The following is a 19,934-nucleotide window of genomic DNA, read 5'->3' on the forward strand; positions in this document are numbered from 1 at the left end:
TTACATTTAATGATGAGATTTCACTGTTCACAACAGAAATTCTGATATATAAATAAAATATAAATGCAAATATGTAATGTATTATGTAATAACAAAAATAATTTTGACTGAATTGATTTATTTTTCATTACAGATCATTGTCAGGGCTATATTGCTTAAGCAAATATTTAAGCCAATCAATATTTTATAATTTTAATATTTTATAATTTTACAAGTTTATAAATGTACCTCAACGCCACTTGAAAGCCTAGAAAAAGCTCATGACACACACAAACATTAACCTCTTTTATTATTATTATATTATTATTAAATATTGAATTTGATTACTGAATAAAAAATGAATATTACTATTGTAATAGTATAAAATAGTGTATTTTATTATATTACTATTACTATTGTACTACTGTTTTGTTATTGCATTATAATTATTATTAGTGAAATAGTGATTTTATTTTAAAGTATAATGAATATACTGATTGTATTAATTTCAAAATGTTTAAATGTTAAACAATCATATTTTATTTTGTCAGAAAACCACAAGGAGCCCTCAAAAGCTTCTCGTTTTCATGTTTTGATGGTTGATGCATGTTGCTCTCCCAACATTAAATAAAAATATATAAATTATGAAAAGGCAAAAATGGAAAACTTAACATAAAAAAAATAAATAAAAAAAATTAGGTGCTTGTTTTTAGCCAACATATTAATACATTTGTAACATAAAAAACACACATTAAACTTCAACCCAACGTTCTTCCAGGTTCTTCCAAAATTATCATCATCAATTATACATGAAGTGGACAGTATCCTGGGCAACAAGCCCTACAGTAAAAAGGACTACCGGTCTTAAAAGGAAAGCCAGTGACGCTGTGTCGACCTGCTTCTTTCTCTGAACTCTGACTGAAAAAAACATTGGCACATGGGACCAGCACTGTCACAGGTCCTGCAGGAGACGCCAACTCGCACACTACAGTCCATGGAGTCTGCCGACATTAGCCTGATAATAGGCCAAGATCCGCACGGGCAGAAGGGAAGCATGCTCACGTACAAATCAGCTAGGCTGGCTCAATAAGCAGAAGGCCACTCCAGGAAACCACTGAAATCAAGCGCACGGGCTCGCTTCCTCCTCCCCTTTGAAGTAGTACAGTATTAGAGATCCACAATTTGTACTTAGTCTAGAAATGCATGAGATCCACTAGCATTGGCACGTGCTTTTTTCCCTACATTTTGGAAAACAAATACATTTGCATATGCTCACAGGAAGTAATGAATGCAGAAAAGTATTCATTTAGTTTCATGACTGTATAAACTAAATAAGGCATTGGATGTTACTCATCTCTAGTTTCATATCGAAATTGTTAGCCAATATAGTGCTTGTTTACTATATCATTTCTGGCTGTGTTTTAGTTTTACACATAGAAGGGGAAGCTATTGTAGAGTTACACATGATACAAAGCTTGGGTTGTGAGACCTTCAAAAATATAGACATTAAATACAGGCCTCAACAAATGTGCAATATTTGAAAGTGTTTGTAAACCCAACGTTCTTTTTACATGTAAGAACTAAGAAGTAAATGACCTAGAACAGACGGTGGTCGAGTGGTGGTCTGTGTGCTCATTTGTCATCGCTTCGTCGAGCTGAAACCAAAGAAATTTAGCTCCATCCAAACCACGTGTATAAGGTCGTTTGATCACGTGACTTCTTGTTTAAAATGCTTTTTGGTACTCATCATATGTGCTCAGTGTTTTATGCCTTAATGTTGTGTATTTTAAGTCGATTTGGATGTGTGTGGAAATCTGTTACTATTTATATATTTTAATGCTTGTTACCAAAATCATTTTGAGCGGACTGGATTTTATTTTTCAGTCTGCCAGTGTTTAAACAAGACAAGGCTAAACGATTTTTTAAGGCATCAATAATTTAAGATTTTATTATTTGTTGTTATTTATCAGTTTTACCTTGTTATGTTTAATGTTTGTTGTCCTCCTGTATATGTCGTTGTGCGAGTCTCAAGTTATATTTTTATTTGTTTATTTATTTTATTTTTGTCCAATGGCGCCCTCTACGGGCTGGAAATACATCACTACACGTGTACTCCGTTAAAAAAAAATAATAATTAAGTAACTATTGCTTTTGATAGTTATTAATAGTTTGCAAGGCAGTGGATCTTTTCTACTTAGTATAAAATATTTGCATGTGTTTTCCATAAAACATTATTCCAGATGTATCTACAAAACTGGTAAATGAAATCTTAGACCTTTCTGAACTAAAGCCAATTATTAGGAGTGTTAATTTGCTGTCTGAGAGTTACTAGACTGCCTTATTGAGAAATAAGGAAATCTTAGATTGCCAATAGGATAATTTAGGCTATGCATTATGGCATTTTAAAACAGTCAGTAGTGAATGGTAAGCATAAGCTGGTAGTTGTAACAAAGGTTTAATGGAGTAATTTATATGTCATCATAATTATTCACTTTAAAATAATACCAAAATAAATTCATAACATATCAAGGCAGTGAAAAATATTCTCACACTCTAATATGAATGGATGTTTTACTGAATTTAATCTTCAAGAAGTTGCATTACAGCTGTCTGCATGTACATATTAATACATTTTAATAATGGCCTATTTTAGTGTAGAACAATGCTTACTCTTGTTTGGGTATGAAAGTGTTGACCTATAGTTGGAATGTAATGCAGTTTATAAGGGTTTTGATTGTCATCTGAGCTACATTGAGTCTTAAGAGAGGAAATACAAACATACTGTTTAAACGAAAAAAAGGGGAGAGATTATTAATAATATCTGTAAGGCTTTTTGAAGTAACACTTTAACCAAAGACCATAGGCTTTGATAGAAGTGGAAGACGTTGCTTTTAACTGAGGGTCATTGTAAAGTTCCTTATGTTTGTCATTAGTATGTTGTTAGACTGCATCTATCATATAAGACATTAGTGGTTTAATATGTTGTCAGTAATTAGATTGTCAAATTGAGACAGTTTTATCAGTTTAGTCATGTGGAGGAGAAATATCATTGAATGAGAAATTGTTGGTGTACAGTTGTTATTTTTCTGCAAGGATAAAGTTGTTGTCGAATGAGCCCAAGTTGAGTACTTTGCTGTAAAATTATTCCAATATTGTCTATTGTCCATATTAACTATGTACAGGAAATCTGATGTTTTGAAGCTGATTTGATTGATAAGAATAGATAGGTTTTTTTGGTATGACCTATGATTATGACATTTGTTAACTGTAATATGACCATTATTGTTACAGATATGCATTAAGTTATGCTGATTTCTGTAGATACATAATTGAATGGTTTGATAACATGTAGATAATCTAAATATATACATACTATACTGGTCTTAATGACCATTATCACATTTGCCTTCATTTATTTTTCCATTGGCAATTATTGCTTATGTCATTGTGCTTGAAGAAAAAAAAAGATGTACAGCTTCAGACAACTGAAAATAAATTATTCTAAAATTCTTTAATTTAGTCTTTGTATTTTTTATGTGTTTAAAGACCATACAATGAATACATTTATTGAATGGTTAAGTGTACAACAAACATTTTTAAGAGCAAAAAAAAAATTATATATATATATATATATATATGTATATGCTTTTTCTTTATAAAAACAAAGTATTTTGTTCTGGAAAACTGAAAAAAGTACCAGTTCAATGTCACCCCCCTCCCCCTTTTTTTTGGTAAATCATTCTAGTTTAATGATGTGCAAATTGCAAAGCAATGTCAATATTCTTTTGATTATTTCTGCCTGTTAAACTCCTTAAGAATGCACACAGAACAGCATATGAAATATCTAAATTATTTAACTGCAGGTATTTAAAAAAAAACTTAAAAAATGAAAAGCCTATTTCTACACCCCTTACAGACCTTTAACCATGAATAAAACATTTGTAAGCTTCCTGAAAAACAGCCTTTACAAAAACAAAGAAAAAGCATCAACCGTGTTTGCCATGGCTGCTGAGAAAACAAGCTTTTAAGTGCTATCTTTGGCCCTGGCTTAGCTGCAGAAATATTGAAATATACATTTTCTTTTGAGTTAATTGAGAATGCAAATCACACTTTACAATATCCATAGTTATGTGAGATGGTACTGTACAAAAATAAATCAGTTTTCTGCACAAACCCTAAAATAACAAAACACTGGTTTAGTATAAGAGGAAACATAGTGATTATAATGTTGACAGTACAGTTATCTGTAAAATAAAATTGTACACAAGAATTCACAGATGAAAACTTACATTCATACAATATGTACACAGGTTAAAAACAAACAGAAAAAAAGACTCCAGTTTCATATTTTTGTATTACTTGAAATATTTTGAAATATGGACAGTATGTCAACATCCAAATATTGTACACCGTAGTAACAAATCTGCTCAATTTTGTGCAACATTCTACCTAAAGTCTTAAAAGAAATTATTACTTAAAATATTCATAATGAAAGATGTAAGATACCTTTAATAGAAGTATTCCAAAAATTCCCACTCAAGAAAAAAAAAACCCTGGGGTTAAATGGGTACCAAACCATAGAACATGAAGTTACATAAATGACAACAGAAGTTTGATTTTTGAGTGCACTGTTCCTTTAAGGCCCTTGTTTAAGATCACAGTGTTACCGGGATTCAGCTCAGTTCCAGGTGAAGCCAGGGCCTTGATTTGGTGCTTTTCTTGATTAGAGATAAACTGAAGTCATCAGGAAGTTCATTCTCCCTGAGCAGAACTGATGCTGAAAAAGCTCCTTTGAATTGTTCCTAATCCATGAGGAAATTCAATATGAATAGTCTTCTCCTTCATGTTGGACTTTATGTTGTCCACTTTTCGTTGAGAAAGTATATCATTTATTGACTCCATCTGAGTTTTTCCTAGTCCGAGTCATCTGATGGTTTGGACCTTAATCCAAAGATCTTAAAAATAAAAAAAACTGCTACAAAGGCTTCCATTTTAGCAAATAGTCCAGTCACAAATTGAAGCCAGGTGAGTTTACAGTCAGTGAAACTGTGTGTCTGTTAGTGAACTGAGTGGGACTGCTATCCTGATTCGGAGTCCTTCCTTTTGCTTCTGCTAGTTCTCTGACTAGACGTGAGCCCTGTTATAAAGACAATGATTATTATTTGAGCTTGCAGTAAAATGTGAAGGTTACTTTGAATTACTACCAGTGAAATTACCCTGTCGACAGCTTGGTCCGACCCAACCGTTGAGACAGGTGCAGCGTCCATTGCGTGGATTGCACTGACCTCCGTTGTGACATTCACATCTCTCTGAGCAGTCAGGCCCAAACTGATTCACTCCACAGTCTGGTAGGAATTTAAAAATATATTTTTAAATAAATGATCAAATAAAATATAAATCAAATGACTCAAATTTGGTGGAAGGCTTACCTATATCACAGTGAGATCCCGTTTTCCCAGGTGCACACAGACACCTGCCACTGACAGGGTCACATGGTGTGTCTTCGTCACAGTCACATTTATGGACACAATTAGGCCCAAATGTACCTGGATCACACTCTGAAACACAAACATATATATATATATATATATATATATATATATATATATATATATATATATATATATATATATATATATATATAATCTCATATAATGTATTAATCATATATAATTTATAATCCACATCACACAAGAGCTCCTCTGCACCTCTATCACAGAGGAGTCCTTGATATCCTGGAGGACAGAGACAGCGGCCAGTTCCAGGGTCACAAGGTGCATTGGCACGACAGTCACACAAAAGCTGGCAGCGATGTCCATGGAAACCAACAGGGCATGCTTTTGAAAAAAACATTGAATCATTAAATAACTGGCTAAATTGGTCAGGGTGCAGTGGTTTGATTAGATGAAACAGGTGCTGTGTTTTCTCACCATGTTCACAGAGATGTCCGTAATACCCAGGAGGACAGCGACACTCGCCCGTCACTCTGTCACAGGTGCCGTTATTTTTACAATAACATATTTCCCTGCAGTTGGCCCCATATCGGCCTCTGGGACACTCTGATCAACACAACAACATGTTTGAACAGAATTTAATAACTTATAAGCCATTTTTCATACTATACATTAGAATGTTAAATTCCTAAATGTATTACTTTTTTTTTTTTTTTTTTTGTATTTAATAGAATAAAATACATATTGTATTATAATTATAACACATTAACAACTGATTTTAATAAATAATATAATAAAAATAGATTACATTTACTTTCGAATTTATTTAAAATGTATTACTTTTTATTCTTTATTTATTTTATAATTCTATAATTTTATTTTATTTTTATTTGTATTTAATAAATATATATATATATATATATATATATATATATATATATATATATATATATATATATATATATATATATTCCATTATATTTACATATATTATAACAGCACATTAACCACTTAAAAAAACAAATAATATAAAAATAAAAAAATATGTATTTTAGAATTTATTTTAAATGTTTTACTTTTTATTTTCAATTTATTCATTTTAATCTTATTTAGACAAAATTGTATTTAAAATAATACAATTATATTATACATTCTTTTATAATTTCATATATTTATTATAGCACATTAACAATTAATTTTAATAAACATAAATAATATTATATTTTAAAAAATCTTTTATTTTAGAATTTGACATTTCAGCTGAAAATAATTATTGGCTTATCAGTTTTGGCTTGAATTTTTATATCCGTGTCACTGTGTTTTCATTGTATTGCAAGCTTTGTCAGCAGAATTTCTATGTTGGGGTGAACTGTGCACAATCAGCTGACCTGTATCACAACTGTCTCCTGTCCAGCCCAGTCCACAGGTGCAGTTTCCTGTGACCGCGTCACACAGTCCTCCATTACTGCAGTTACAGCACTGAGCACAGTCCTCCCCAAACCAGCCCTTAGGACAACCTGAGACATAATTACATCAGCTTATTTCATACAAACTCAGCAAAATATTACTCAATCCCTTCACCGTCACTTTTAACAGGAATACAGTCAGACCTTTGCCGCAGTCTTCCCCTCGCTGTCCCGCTTTGCACACGCATCTGCCAGTGACCGGATCGCTCCGGGCCCCTTCACCACACAAAGCCACTCGTGCACAGTCCTGCCCGTAACGCCCTGATGGACAGGCTTTAGAGAGAAACTAGTCTGTTAGCAATCACCTTTATAAAGAAAAAAGAGAGAAAAACTGTAAATGTGTGACTGACTGATATTGCAGTTTGGTCCAATGTATCCCGGTGGACAGGTGCAGGTGCCAGTGCTGGTCTTGCACACTCCGTTATTCAGACACTGGCACCTCTGCTCGCAGTTAGGACCATAATTACCCACCGCACACTCTAAAACAACAAGGTTTAAGGGTTAAGACATCCTTCATGCAGCATACAGTAATTATGAGGATTTACACCTTTGAAACTTCTCTTTGAGGCCATTTTGAGGCCTCTTTTTTTTTTTTTTTTTGCAATAACAATAATCCTTTGTCCTGCTAAGGCAAATTTCATAGCTTTTATATCCTAAATACATATAATTAAATACAATTTTCACACTTTTTTGCATCGTTAGACAATTACAGATTGACTGGAAAAACACAAAAATATCACCAAATGTTTTGATTATTATTTTTTATTTTATTTTTTTACAAATATATGAATACAAATATAAAACATTTAATAATAATACTTTTCACATAGTAAATATTTAGTCTTTTTTAGATTTTCATAATTGTATAGAAATATAATTTAAAACACGGACACGTAATCTGGCTTTAGGGACGTGGAATGTCACCTCGTTGGCGGGGAAGGAGCCTGAGCTTGTGCGGGAGGTCGAGAGGTACCGACTAGAGATAGTCGGCCTCACCTCAACGCACAGCTTGGGCTCTGGAATAGAGCTGTAATCGGGCCTTAAAAGTTACGCCCGACAGGACCCGAGCCCGACAGGTTTCGGCCCGAGCCCGACAAGTATATATTGATTGACAGCTTTTTTTAAAGCCCGAACCCGTTTACAGCCTGACATTATTCAAATGTGCGCACGCACACAGCTCTTTTGCCTTTTGTCAACAATGAGTAATTAATTCATGTTTTAACACAATTTACTCATAACTAACGTAGACTAGATCACTTGGAAGCTGGAATAAAGAAATAAAATAAGTCCTCTGTGACATCGTAACATCTCAGCATTCTAGACATAGGCTCATTTAACCTATAAATAGACCAACGCACCAATAAAAACGAGTCATTTAAAAAAAAAAATTAATTAAGATAAATTTTAAATTAAGATGGGTATTTGGCAATAATGAAATTAAGATAAAGGCTCCGCCGGATTTGCTTTATTTAATAAAAGAATAATGCCAACATTAGCGTAAATACTCTGTCAACATTATGCATTTAAGACTCGATGAATATTTAGTTATCATTTGAAAAACCTTTACTCACAGAGATTAGTCTAGGTCTGCATGTTTTTGTGGAGGAAAATGATTGAATCCAGTGTAGATGTCCTCAGCGCATTCCTGCGCTCACTGATGGTGCGTCATGATTCACTCATTATTCTCATTATAGACATGGTCAAAACTTTTCCACACCTCGCTCAGACTTTGCTTTAGTTGCTGGTGCAACCAAAACGTAATCACCAGAGGCAAGCCTCCGTTACACCTGCTCAGCATTCATTTTCGCATCTTTCTCGCGCTAATCGAAACACATCACATGACCACTCGTTTACCTCGCAAACAGGGAGCGCAAGCCCGAGCCCGGCCCGAGCCCGCGTAAGATGATAGAAATTAAGCCCGAACCCGACCGAACCCGTCGGGTCCCGACGGGTCCCATCGGGTTCGGGCAAAGATCTTCAGCTCTACTCTGGAACCACACTTCTTGAGAGAGGCTGGACTCTCGACCACTCTGGAGTTACCCATGGTGAGAGGCGAAGGGCTGTAGTGGGTTTGCTAATAGCCCCCCAGCTCAGCCGCCATGTGTTGGAGTTTACCCCGGTGAACGAGAGGGTCGCTTCCCTGCGCCTCCGAGTCGGGGATAGGTCTCTCACTGTCGTTCGTGCCTACGGGCCGAATGGCAGTGTGGACTACCCGGCCCTCTTGGAGTCTCTGGGAGGGGTGCTGGAAAGTGCTCCGACTGGAGACTCCGTCGTTCTACTGGGGGACTTCAACGCTCACGTGGGCAGTGACAGTGACACCTGAGCGGTGTTCTGTTATTGGATTTCTGTCCTAACCACAGTTTGTCCATAACGAACACCATGTTCAAGCATAAGGGTGTCCATCAGTGCACGTGGCACCAGGACACCCTAGGCCGGAAGTCGATGATCGACTTTGTGGTCGTGTCTTCAGACCTTCGGCCATATGTCTTGGACACTCGGGTGAAGAGAGGGGCGGAGCTGTCAACTGATCACCACCTGGTGGTGAGTTTGATCTGATGGCGGGGGAGGAAGCTGGACAGACTCAGGAGACCCAAACGTACTGTGAGGGTCTGTTGGGAACATTTGGCCGAGCCCCTGTCAGAGAAATCTTCAACTCCCACCTCCGGCAGAGCTTCGACCGGATCCTGAGGGAGTCTGGAGATACTGAGTCCGAGTGGACCATGTTCTCCACCTCCATTGTCGCTGAGGCTGTTCGGAGCTGTGGCCGTAAGGTCTCCGGTGCCTGTCGAGGCGGCAATCCCCGAACCCGGTGGTGGACACTGTAAGTAAGGGATGCTGTCAAGCTGAAGAAGTGGGACTCCGGAGGCAGCTGACAGGTACCGGCAGGCCAAGCGGACTGCAGCCCGGGTAGTTGTAGAGGCAAAAACTCGGGCCTGGGAGGAGTTCGGTGAGGCCATGGAGAAAGACTATCGGTTGGCCTCGAAGAGATTCTGGCAAACTGTTCGACGCCTCAGGAGGGGGAAGCAGTGCCCTACCAACACTGTTTACAGTAGAGATGGGCACCTGTTGACCTCAACTGGGGATATCGTCGGGCGGTGGAAGGAATACTTTGAGGATCTCCTCAATCCCACCGACTTGTGTTCCGTTGAGGAAGCAGTGGCTGGGGACTCGGAGGAGCACTCGTCCATCACCCGGGCTGAAGTCATCGAGGTAGTTAAAAAGCTCCTCGGTGGTAAGGCACCGGGGGTGGATGAGATCCACCCCGAGTACCTCAAGTCTCTGGATGTTGTGAGGGGTGTCTTGGCTGACACGCCTCTGCAACATCGCATGGCAGTTGGGGACAGTACCTCTGGACTGGCAGACCGGGGTGGTGGTCCCTCTTTTCAAGAAGGGGGACCGGAGACTGTGTTCCAACTATATGGGGATCACACTTCTCAGCCTCCCTGGGAAAGTCTATGCCAGGGTACTGGAGAGGAGAATTTGGCCGATAGTGGAACCTCGGATTCAGGAGGAACAGTGTGGTTTTCGTCCCGGTCGTGGAACACTTGACCAGCTCTATACCCTTTCCAGGGTGCCGGAGGGTTCATGGGAGTTTGCCCAACCAGTCCACATGTGTTTTGTGGATTTGGAGAAGGCATTCAACCTTGTTCCTCGCGACATCCTGTGGAGGGTGCTCCGGGAGTATGGGGTCGGCGGCTCCCTACTTAGGGCTGTTCGGTCCCTTTACGACCGGAGCAAGAGCTTGGTTCGCATTGCCGACAGTAAGTCAGACCTGTTCCCGGTGCATGTTGGACTCTGGCAGGGCTGCCCTTTGTCACCGGTTCTGTTCATAATTTTTATGGACAGAATTTCTAGGCGCAGCCAAGGGCCGGAGAGTATCCGGTTTAGGGACCATACGATTTCGTCGCTGCTTTTTGCGGATGATGTTGTCGTGTTGGCCTCCTCAGACCAGGACCTTCAGCGTGCACTGGGACGGTTTGCAACCGAGTGTGAATCGGCTGGGATGAGAATCAGCACCTCCAAGTCCGAGGCCATGGTTCTCAGTCGGAAAAGGGTGGATTGCCCACTTCAGGTTGGTGAAGAGTTCCTGCCTCAAGTGGAATAGTTCAGGTATCTTGGGGTCTTGTTCACGAGTGAGGGAAGGATGGAATGTGAGATTGACAGACGGATCGGTGCAGCTTCTGCAGTAATGCGGTCGCTGTACCGGTCTGTCGTGTTGAAGAAGGAGCTGAGCTGTAAGGCAAAGCTCTCGATTTACCGGTCAGTCTACGTTCCTACTCTCACCTATGGTCATGAGCTGTGGGTCATGACCGAAAGGACAAGATCCCGGATACAGCCGGCCGAAATGAGCTTTCTCCGTCGGGTGGCTGGGCGCTCCCTTAGAGATAGGGTGAGAAGCTCGGTCACTCGGGAGGAGCTCAGAGTAGAGCCGTTGCTCCTCCACATCGAGAGGAGCCAGCTGAGGTGGCTCGGGCATCTATTTCGGATGCCTCCTGGACGCCTTCCCAGGGAGGTGTTCCAGGCACGTCTCACCGGGAAGAGGCCCCAGGGAAGACCTAGGACACGCTGGAGGGACAATGTCTCCCGGCTGGCCTGGGAACGCCTCGGGGTCCCCCCGGAAGAGCTGGAAGAAGTGGCTAGGGAGAGGGAAGTTTGGGTGTCTCTGCTTAGACTGTTGCCCCCGTGACCTGGCCCCGGATAAGCGGAAGATGATGGATGGATGGATGGAATATTATTAAAAAAAAAATTAATTTTAAGATATGGGACAAAGTTCCACATTGTGTTTCACAAAGAGAATCTATATAAATAAGACATTTGAAAGGTAAATTGCGAATAAAAAATAAAAGCATGCATATAAAAAGGTTTTTATTTTAATATGACATAAAAGTAAAAAAAAAATAAAAAATTGATCCGTTAGATTGGTAACACATTACAGTAAGGTACCATTACTTAACATTGGTTAATTAACTAACATTAACAATGAGCAACACATTTCAGTATTTATTGATTTTTGTTTACATTAGCTAAGAAAAATACAAACGTTCACAGTGTTAATTAAATAATATTAACAGAGTCAATTTAGGATTTTAATTATGTATTCGTAAATGTTGATATTAACTAAGATTAATAAATGCTTTTAATGTCGTTAACTGATGTAAACAAATGGAACCTAAGTGTTACCATTAGTTTTATTAAAAATCAACAGCTGTGACAATTAAATAAGAGCATATTTGATATGTCTGGTTTGTTTGTCAATGAATTACTATATATTTTTTCCATTTAGCCAAAACTGTCAAATCTTTTCTGTTCATCTTGAATGTACAAAACTTTTTAAGATAAAAGAAGGTGAGCTCATGAAGGCCAAACCTGTGTCACACTTGCTGCCTTGATATCCTGGAGCACAGTAGCAGACGCCGGTGACGGGGTGACAGAGCTGATGAACCTCGGAGCACTGACACACCTGATTACAGTTCAGTCCGAACATACCTGACTGACACACTGCAGAGCAGAGCAGAGCAGAGCAACACAACAACTTTTGAGATCCAGGGCTTCAGGGTTAGTGTTTTAACAACTGATCTGCTGTCAAAGACATAACGAGATCAGGACATAACCACTCACCTCGTTCGCAGCCATTCCCAGTAAACCCAGGTGGGCAGCCACACTCCCCGGTCACATGGTTACAGGAAGTGCCACGAGGACAGTGACATCGCTGAGCGCATCGCTTCCCAAATGAACCAGGTAAACAAACTGAAAGAGCACAAATGAGTTACCCTGGATCTACCAGCAGGGGGCAAACAAGATAGACATTGGGTAAATTACTTTTCTCGCAGTGCGACCCTCTCCAGCCTGCAGGACAGATGCAGGTGCCAGTGATGTGGTGACATGGGGCATTATGATCGCACCTGCACTGCTGCTTACAGCCTGGACCATATGAACCTTGAGAACATGCTGATCAAAACACACAGAATGGGAATAAATATATGTTTTGTCATGCAAAAATACATATTCTTCCTTATTGTCAGTTTTTAAAGACATTTATTATGATGACTTCTGAGGCACAGTGATGTTTTTTACCCATCTCACAGCGCAAGCCCATCCAGCCTGCGGGACAGGAGCACCTGCCATTCTGTCCATCACACACACCGCCATTCTCACACTCACACTTGTGTTGACAGTCCATGCCAAAGTGTCCCGGAGCACATTCTGAACAAAAGGGGGAAAAAACACATAAACAGGATGTGTGGAAAACAAAATTATACATTTTCCACCTGAAAGTTTCTATATATTTTCACAGACTTGTTTTAGAAATGCTGTTGTGTATCAGAAATGTCTGGTTTATGTCGCACCCAGTTCACATGCCACTCCAGTCCGTCCACTTAGACACGTGCAGTGCCCGCTGATTCGGTCACATGACCCTCCATTCTGGCACAAGCAGTGCTGGTGGCAGCCCACACCATAGAAACCGGATGGGCACTCTGGGAAACAAATGCATACAATACAGACAAAGATCTTCTCTTTCATGTGAACTTTCAGTTGAACATGATTCTGGAGGTGTCAACTGATTAGAATTTCATTTAAATAATTTCATAATGGAATGCCTAAAGTAAGTGTGTGTGTGTGTGTGTGTGTGTGTGTATATATATATATATATATATATATATATATATATATATATATATATATATATATGACCCTGGACCACCACAAACCAGTCATAAGGGTTTGATGCATGCATTACCTAAAAGCTGACTACATAAGCTTTGATGTATGGTTTGTTATGATAGGCAATATTTGGCTGAGATACAACTATTTGAAAACCTGAGGGTGCGTCAAAAAGCACAACATTTATAATATCGCCTTTAAAGTTGTCCAAATTAAGTTTTATCCATGCATATTACTAATCAAAAATAAAAAAATTATATATTTACGGTAGAAAATTCACTAAATATCTTAATGGAACATGATCTTTACTTAATATCCTAATGATTTTCGGCATACAAGAAAAATCTATAATTTTGACCCATACAATGCATTGTTGGCTATTGCTACAAATGCTGTAAACCCTTGTGATTTATGAGGTCCAGAGTCACATATATTATATACACATCTCTCCTAAAGTAACATGTTAATCAGATATCCCCAGTTAAATGTAATAAGAAAAATCTCAGCATGTTTTTGATTAAAGAAAGTATAAACATCTCTGATGATTGCATGAGGACAGTTAAAAACACTACCTTGTTCACAGCTGCTCCCTGTCCATCCTGCTCCACACTCACATTTCCCATCAGCAGGGTCGCAGGTGGCATTATTGTGACAGTAACAGGTTTGACTGCAGCCTGGGCCATAGGTGCCAGCGTCACATGCTACAACAAGACAGATATAGATACAGACAAATAAGAAACTCTATACACAAGGAACTTCAACACATGCAGAAATACAATGCCACCAGGTTTCCACATCAAAGGCAGAAATGTAGCCTGCAGACACACACCAGGACGAGTGTGTGCCGCAATTCATTACTTCACATGCAAAGTGTACTGATACATAGACACACAAACTCAGAGCATCTGTTTTATTGCTTTACTTTTACCTTACACAAAAGACAGAGGGAATGCTTTGATCAAGCCTCTTGTTACCATTTATTGTTATGGGATGTGGACCGCAGTAAAATGACTCACTGGTGTTGCAAAGAGGACCAACCCAACCAGATGGACACTGGCAGTCTCCAGTCACGGGGTGACAATGACCACCATTCAAACACCGGCACTTCTGCTGGCATTCGAAACCATGAAAACCCTCAGGACAGGCTGTTGAAGATACATATATACAATTGAATATGTTAACTGGATTAGTTTTAGTGATAGTATGCCACACCACCAACTACACCCCTTCTCCTCTCCTACGTTTTTCACAGTACGTTCCAGTCCAGCCTGGGAAACAAGTACAGGCACCGCTCACATGCTCACACACTGCTTCATTCTCACACTGGCATCTGTGACGGCAGCCCTGGCCGAAGAATCCCTCTGGACACTCTAGAAAACGCAATTTAAAACATAAGAAAATGCTAGATTTGTGTTCCCTGGAAATGCCAGTGGTTGCTCATACTTTGATCACAGCGTGGTCCCGTGTAGCCTGCTTCACAGAGGCATTGCCCAGTCACAGGGTCACAGCTGCCCACGCTGCTCCTGCAGTCACACTGGTTGGCACAGTTCGGTCCCCAGCGTCCCGCCTCACAAGCTGCCACAGAATATACCAAATATTGAATTCCCACTTTACCACTGAGATCTCGTTACGAGTGAAAGAAAAGGACCAGATTTATTAAAGCAGTTAACTGGGTTATTTTCGCTTTTCCTGGCAGATGTTTTGCAACAAATTGCATGTACATAGTGGATCTGAGGACAAGGATCATTTATGTGCAGAAACCTGATGCAGGTGTTTGCATTGGTTTGGCTGGAGTGTATGGTGAGATACACTTCTTTCACTTCTTTTTACAGGTAATTAATTTCCAAAAAAAATAAAAAATAACTCTAACTAATATTTAAAATTACAACTTCATTAAACGATTCAAGAGTTTTAGATTCAAAAGTTATAAAACCTATTATATATATATATATATATATATATATATATATATATATATACACACACACACTTTTTTTATTTTTTTACTAAAAATGTAAAACAAGAAAAAAAAACTGTCTGTGGAGTAAGAAATATACTGCTATATTCATAATATAATTTATAATATATAATATTTTATAAATAAAATAAAAAAACATGTAAATGGATATAATATATGTGTGTGCGTGTGTGTGTGTGTGTGTATTATTTGAAATAAATATTTAATTGTATTTAGCAATTTTACTTCTCAAGTCTTTTTATTCATCAAAAATGACGAAAATGCTGATTACAATTATATATATAATATTATTATTATTATTTAAATTCAAAACTCATGCCAAAAACATTCTTGCCACTGAAATAAGAAATATATTTATATAATAATTACAACAATTATATATAGAATCTTTAATTCACTTTTTGCAATTTTGTTTCTCAAATGTGTATTAATTTAATTGTGACTGATTCTACTTGATCTACTTGACTATTTGACTGGATGTGATGTAATGCCTATTAGAGGCTGAATTGTAGATAATGAGCTCTTAAATAAGTAAGCCAATGCAGAGAACAGGACAGAGGCAGTTAGAGGAGCTTCGTTTTGGGTGAACTCAAGATGCTGCATTATAAATATACATAGATATACATAACAGATGCATGCTGACCAGCAACAGGTGAGGTACAAAAGTAAAAAGTGTGTAGTGGCAATGCATGAAGCTCTGGATTTAGTTATTTTATGGGGCATGAAGAGGTAAGACTGGGTAGTTGCCACAGTATGACCAGCAAAGGTCAGAAGGTCCTGTAGGACAGATTAGTTTTACGTTGCATGGCTGAGGAGAAACAAATCTTGTAAAAGCTGAGCCTAAAGCAATGTGTAATTGTAATAGATGTAAAAAATGACATCCTGACATCCATACAGTCTCAATGATCACTGAATGGCCGCCTCATATCTAGTGTGCTTTCTTTCACTTCTACAGTAGGTTCTAGACAAACTACTTAATCTGAATGAAGTTTGACTTTTAGGTGTGTCCTTACCTTTCCCACAGTTGGGTCCTGTCCAGCCATCTTTACAAACGCAGAAACCGGTCACATGGTGGCACTGCCCGCTGTTTTCACATGTGCAGCGCAACTGGCAGCTGAGGCCAAAGTGCCCAAATGGGCAGACTTGAAATAAAACAAGATTCACCAGCATGTCAGAGTCATCAACAGATATGTTAAAGCTGAGGAAAACGGACATAGAAAACCAGAAATATGCAACAGACATATTCTCTTCCAATGTGTGACACAAAACCATTGCCGACGTCTGGTACTGAACAGAAGTCTGATGATGCATTAAAATGATGAAAATGTAATATTAAATCTTACCATTCTGACAGAGGTTTCCCATGTATCCCGGTGGACAAATACAGGTGCCATGACGCCGATCACACAATCCACCATTATCACAGGAAGGACATAGCTCTGCACATCCCAGCCCCCAGCGGCCCTCTTCACACTCTGAACATTAGAATAAGTTCATTCATAAAGGGATAGTCCAAAAATTGTATTACACAAAAAGTCAAAATTCTGAGATAAGTGACATTTTGTGTCATACTTTTTAGGTAAAAATTCACTTTAAACTAACTTTACATTTTATGTCAGAATTCTAACTTTTTATGCCATAATATCTTATAATTGTCACTTTTTGTCATAATTTTTACTTTGTCAATTTCGTATTTTTATCTCATATTTGACATGTCATAATTTAGTGTTTTCATCTCGTAATTGAAATAGCATGTTATAATATCAACATTTTATCCCATAATTATGATTAAGCATTTACTAATCTCATTTACTAATATGATTTACCAATGCATTTTTTTTTCATTTCAAACCCATAATACCTTTGTTCATCTTTAGAACACAAAGATATTTTTGATGAAATCTGAGAGCTTTCTGACCCTCCCATAGACAGCAACGCAACCCTTGGATTTCATCAAAATGATCTTAATTTGTGTTCCGAAGATGAATGAAAGTTTGCTTTCTGCAGTGCGCTTCATTATGACTTTCTGTACTCGAAAGAGAACTCCTCTAATGGATTGGCCTGTGAAGAGGATAATATATTACCACACTTCTGTTTTTGATCTTAGGCTCGGCAAAATGTGCCTAATAATAGACCTCCAAAATCACAGCAATTTCTCCTCTTTAAACTACCCTGTCCACTCCAAAACTGAACAGAATGAAAAGTCATTAATGTCAAAACAATTTTCCTCACTTTTAAACATGCAGACCAAGGAGAGAAAGCTGAGGTCAGCGTGTTTAATTTGGTTCAGATGAAACACATTGTAAATGTGATTCCAGACCAATTTGGAATTAGTTAATATGATGTTTCACTTACTAACTATTTGTTACCCTGGACCACAAAACCAGTCATAATAAGCACAGGTACATATAATGCCAAAAATCATTAGGGTATTAAGTAAAGATCATGTTCCATTAGATATTTAGTAAATTTCCTACCGTAAATATATCTAAAAATTTTAATTAGTACAATTTTAAAGGCAATTTTGCTGTTTTTCTTACCTTTCTCACAGTGTTCTCCTCTCTGCCCAGCGGGACAATGGCACTTCCCGTTCACTGAGTCGCATGGAGCTCCATTACAGTCACAAGACTGTGAACATCCAACTCCAAACTGTCCCACGGCGCACACTGTAAAAGATAGTACAAATAGTTTTGAGTGAACAGAGAAAATAAACCTAATACTGTTTGTTTGTACTTGAGCAGGAGGGGCATTTGGAGGTTCATGGAAAATGTGCTGGAAAAGAAGTGCTAAATTGTTTAAGAATATTATTAAACATTATCCTTAAGTTAATACATCTACTCTAACAGTGGGTAGAAAAAGTAACAAACAACAAGGTAAATACTTTACTATTATATTTATTATTTTACAGTGAAAATACTAAAGTATATTTGAAAGATTTTAAAAAAATACGGTATTTTTGATTTTCATGCTTATCATTTAGCCACACAGTATAAATGTGTATTTTACATGGTTTGTCAACTGAGTCAACTGAGCATCCAGAGAAATGAATGGCCAGGTCAAGCAACCACAGAGGCTACGCAGAGGCAAGCCAAATCGACTCCCTTCACAGCCTGTTGTTCCTAATTGATGGCAGACGTAGCACTCTGATCGTTTAATGACTTCCAGCTTTTGAGGATTGACTGCCAGCTCAGTGTTTCTGTCGAAATATTCTGGATATTTCCGTACCCCCTGCCAAGTGGACTGGACTCAGGCAAGAAAGCTGCTGGGGCTCTGAACATGGAAGCAGGACAATTTTATTTTATACTCATAAAAAAGCATATATACATATCAATTCAAGTAACTGACTGTCATCTGGCCCGGATATCATTAATAAATAAAAGTGGGAAGGTTCCAGTATGGCCACATTTGGTTTTGAACTCTTTCTTACCTTGGACATTCCTTATTCTACACTTTTGTAGCATGTTATTTATTTCTCAGTTAAAGCACAATTAAACCATATAAGATTTCTTTCAGTAAAAAGAGTTTTAGTATAGTTTTCCATTGCCATTTTCTGACCTCTCTGACCATTTGTATTAAACAGGCTAGTTTTACTACTGTGTTCATAGTTTAAGGATGAGGGAGGGTGTGTATACAACCATATTGGCATCTATCACCAAGTGACAGATTTATTCCCACTAAAATACCAAAAGAACACATGTTTTACTGCATGCAAAGCCTTTGACATCAACAACAAATAGGGGGGAATTATGTCCTCCCTTTTAGAAGTTTATTTTGCTATTGAGCGCTGCAAGGATGATGTATAGTTGTAGGCCTAAATCCAGAAATGAGTTCCAGTTCTATTGCCCCTAATTGAATTGATTATTTATTTATTTTTTATTCTTGAAATAGGGTCTGTTTTTAACACAAACTCAAGACAATGTAACATTTTATTCTACGACACAAAATACATTAGTAATATCATCTTGTGATTTGTTTTCTAAAGCTTTTACTTAAAAGTAGTTTCTAACAAGTGGCTAAATAGGACTATATAGATTGTTGGCAAGATTAAACTTTATCAAGCCAAACAGGAAAATTCATCTTCTCAGTATTAGGTGTTTACAACCTCATTGTATTTCTAAATCCCCTCTTGCAAACTATTCAAACTCTTGTCAAACTTCTTTTATGGAAAATATATTTTAAGTAAAGGCTGGAAGAGTTTTCTGAAGCTTAGTGATGGTGTCAATTAAGTCTTGTGACCGTGGTGTAATTAGTTCATAACTTTACTTCTGAAGATTGCCTCAAAATTCATAAAAGTTGTGTTCCTGAAAATCATGAGAAGATTATCACGAAGAACAAACCGTATAAGAATCATAAACCTTTGTTGGCCACAGAGCTTAATTTCTACTATAATCCAAA

General features: G+C 38.0%; 1 protein-coding gene and 1 pseudogene across 1 annotated transcript in view; one reads left to right on the forward strand and one right to left on the reverse strand.

Annotated features, from left to right (window-relative positions):
* LOC128011747 (voltage-gated potassium channel subunit beta-2-like) overlaps positions 1-3,489 on the forward strand; it is a 40,978-nt pseudogene extending 37,489 nt beyond the window's left edge.
* LOC128011746 (multiple epidermal growth factor-like domains protein 6) overlaps positions 3,476-19,934 on the reverse strand; it is a 36,785-nt gene continuing 20,326 nt past the window's right edge. The window contains exons 15-34 of the mRNA XM_052594451.1: positions 18,080-18,205; positions 16,883-17,014; positions 16,553-16,681; positions 15,005-15,136; positions 14,803-14,931; positions 14,578-14,706; positions 14,134-14,262; positions 13,246-13,374; positions 12,974-13,102; positions 12,719-12,847; positions 12,518-12,646; positions 12,266-12,397; positions 7,249-7,377; positions 7,043-7,171; positions 6,821-6,949; positions 5,910-6,038; positions 5,688-5,816; positions 5,409-5,537; positions 5,196-5,324; positions 3,476-5,116 (exon numbers count right to left, since the gene is read on the reverse strand). Of these exons, the coding sequence (XP_052450411.1) occupies positions 5,058-5,116; positions 5,196-5,324; positions 5,409-5,537; positions 5,688-5,816; positions 5,910-6,038; positions 6,821-6,949; positions 7,043-7,171; positions 7,249-7,377; positions 12,266-12,397; positions 12,518-12,646; positions 12,719-12,847; positions 12,974-13,102; positions 13,246-13,374; positions 14,134-14,262; positions 14,578-14,706; positions 14,803-14,931; positions 15,005-15,136; positions 16,553-16,681; positions 16,883-17,014; positions 18,080-18,205 (2,516 nt within the window). The 3' untranslated portion in view covers positions 3,476-5,057. The remainder of the gene's footprint in view (positions 5,117-5,195; positions 5,325-5,408; positions 5,538-5,687; positions 5,817-5,909; positions 6,039-6,820; positions 6,950-7,042; positions 7,172-7,248; positions 7,378-12,265; positions 12,398-12,517; positions 12,647-12,718; positions 12,848-12,973; positions 13,103-13,245; positions 13,375-14,133; positions 14,263-14,577; positions 14,707-14,802; positions 14,932-15,004; positions 15,137-16,552; positions 16,682-16,882; positions 17,015-18,079; positions 18,206-19,934) is intronic.

This window comes from Carassius gibelio, chromosome B23 (genome assembly GCF_023724105.1).
Source record: "Carassius gibelio isolate Cgi1373 ecotype wild population from Czech Republic chromosome B23, carGib1.2-hapl.c, whole genome shotgun sequence".
Classification (NCBI taxonomy): domain Eukaryota; kingdom Metazoa; phylum Chordata; class Actinopteri; order Cypriniformes; family Cyprinidae; genus Carassius; species Carassius gibelio.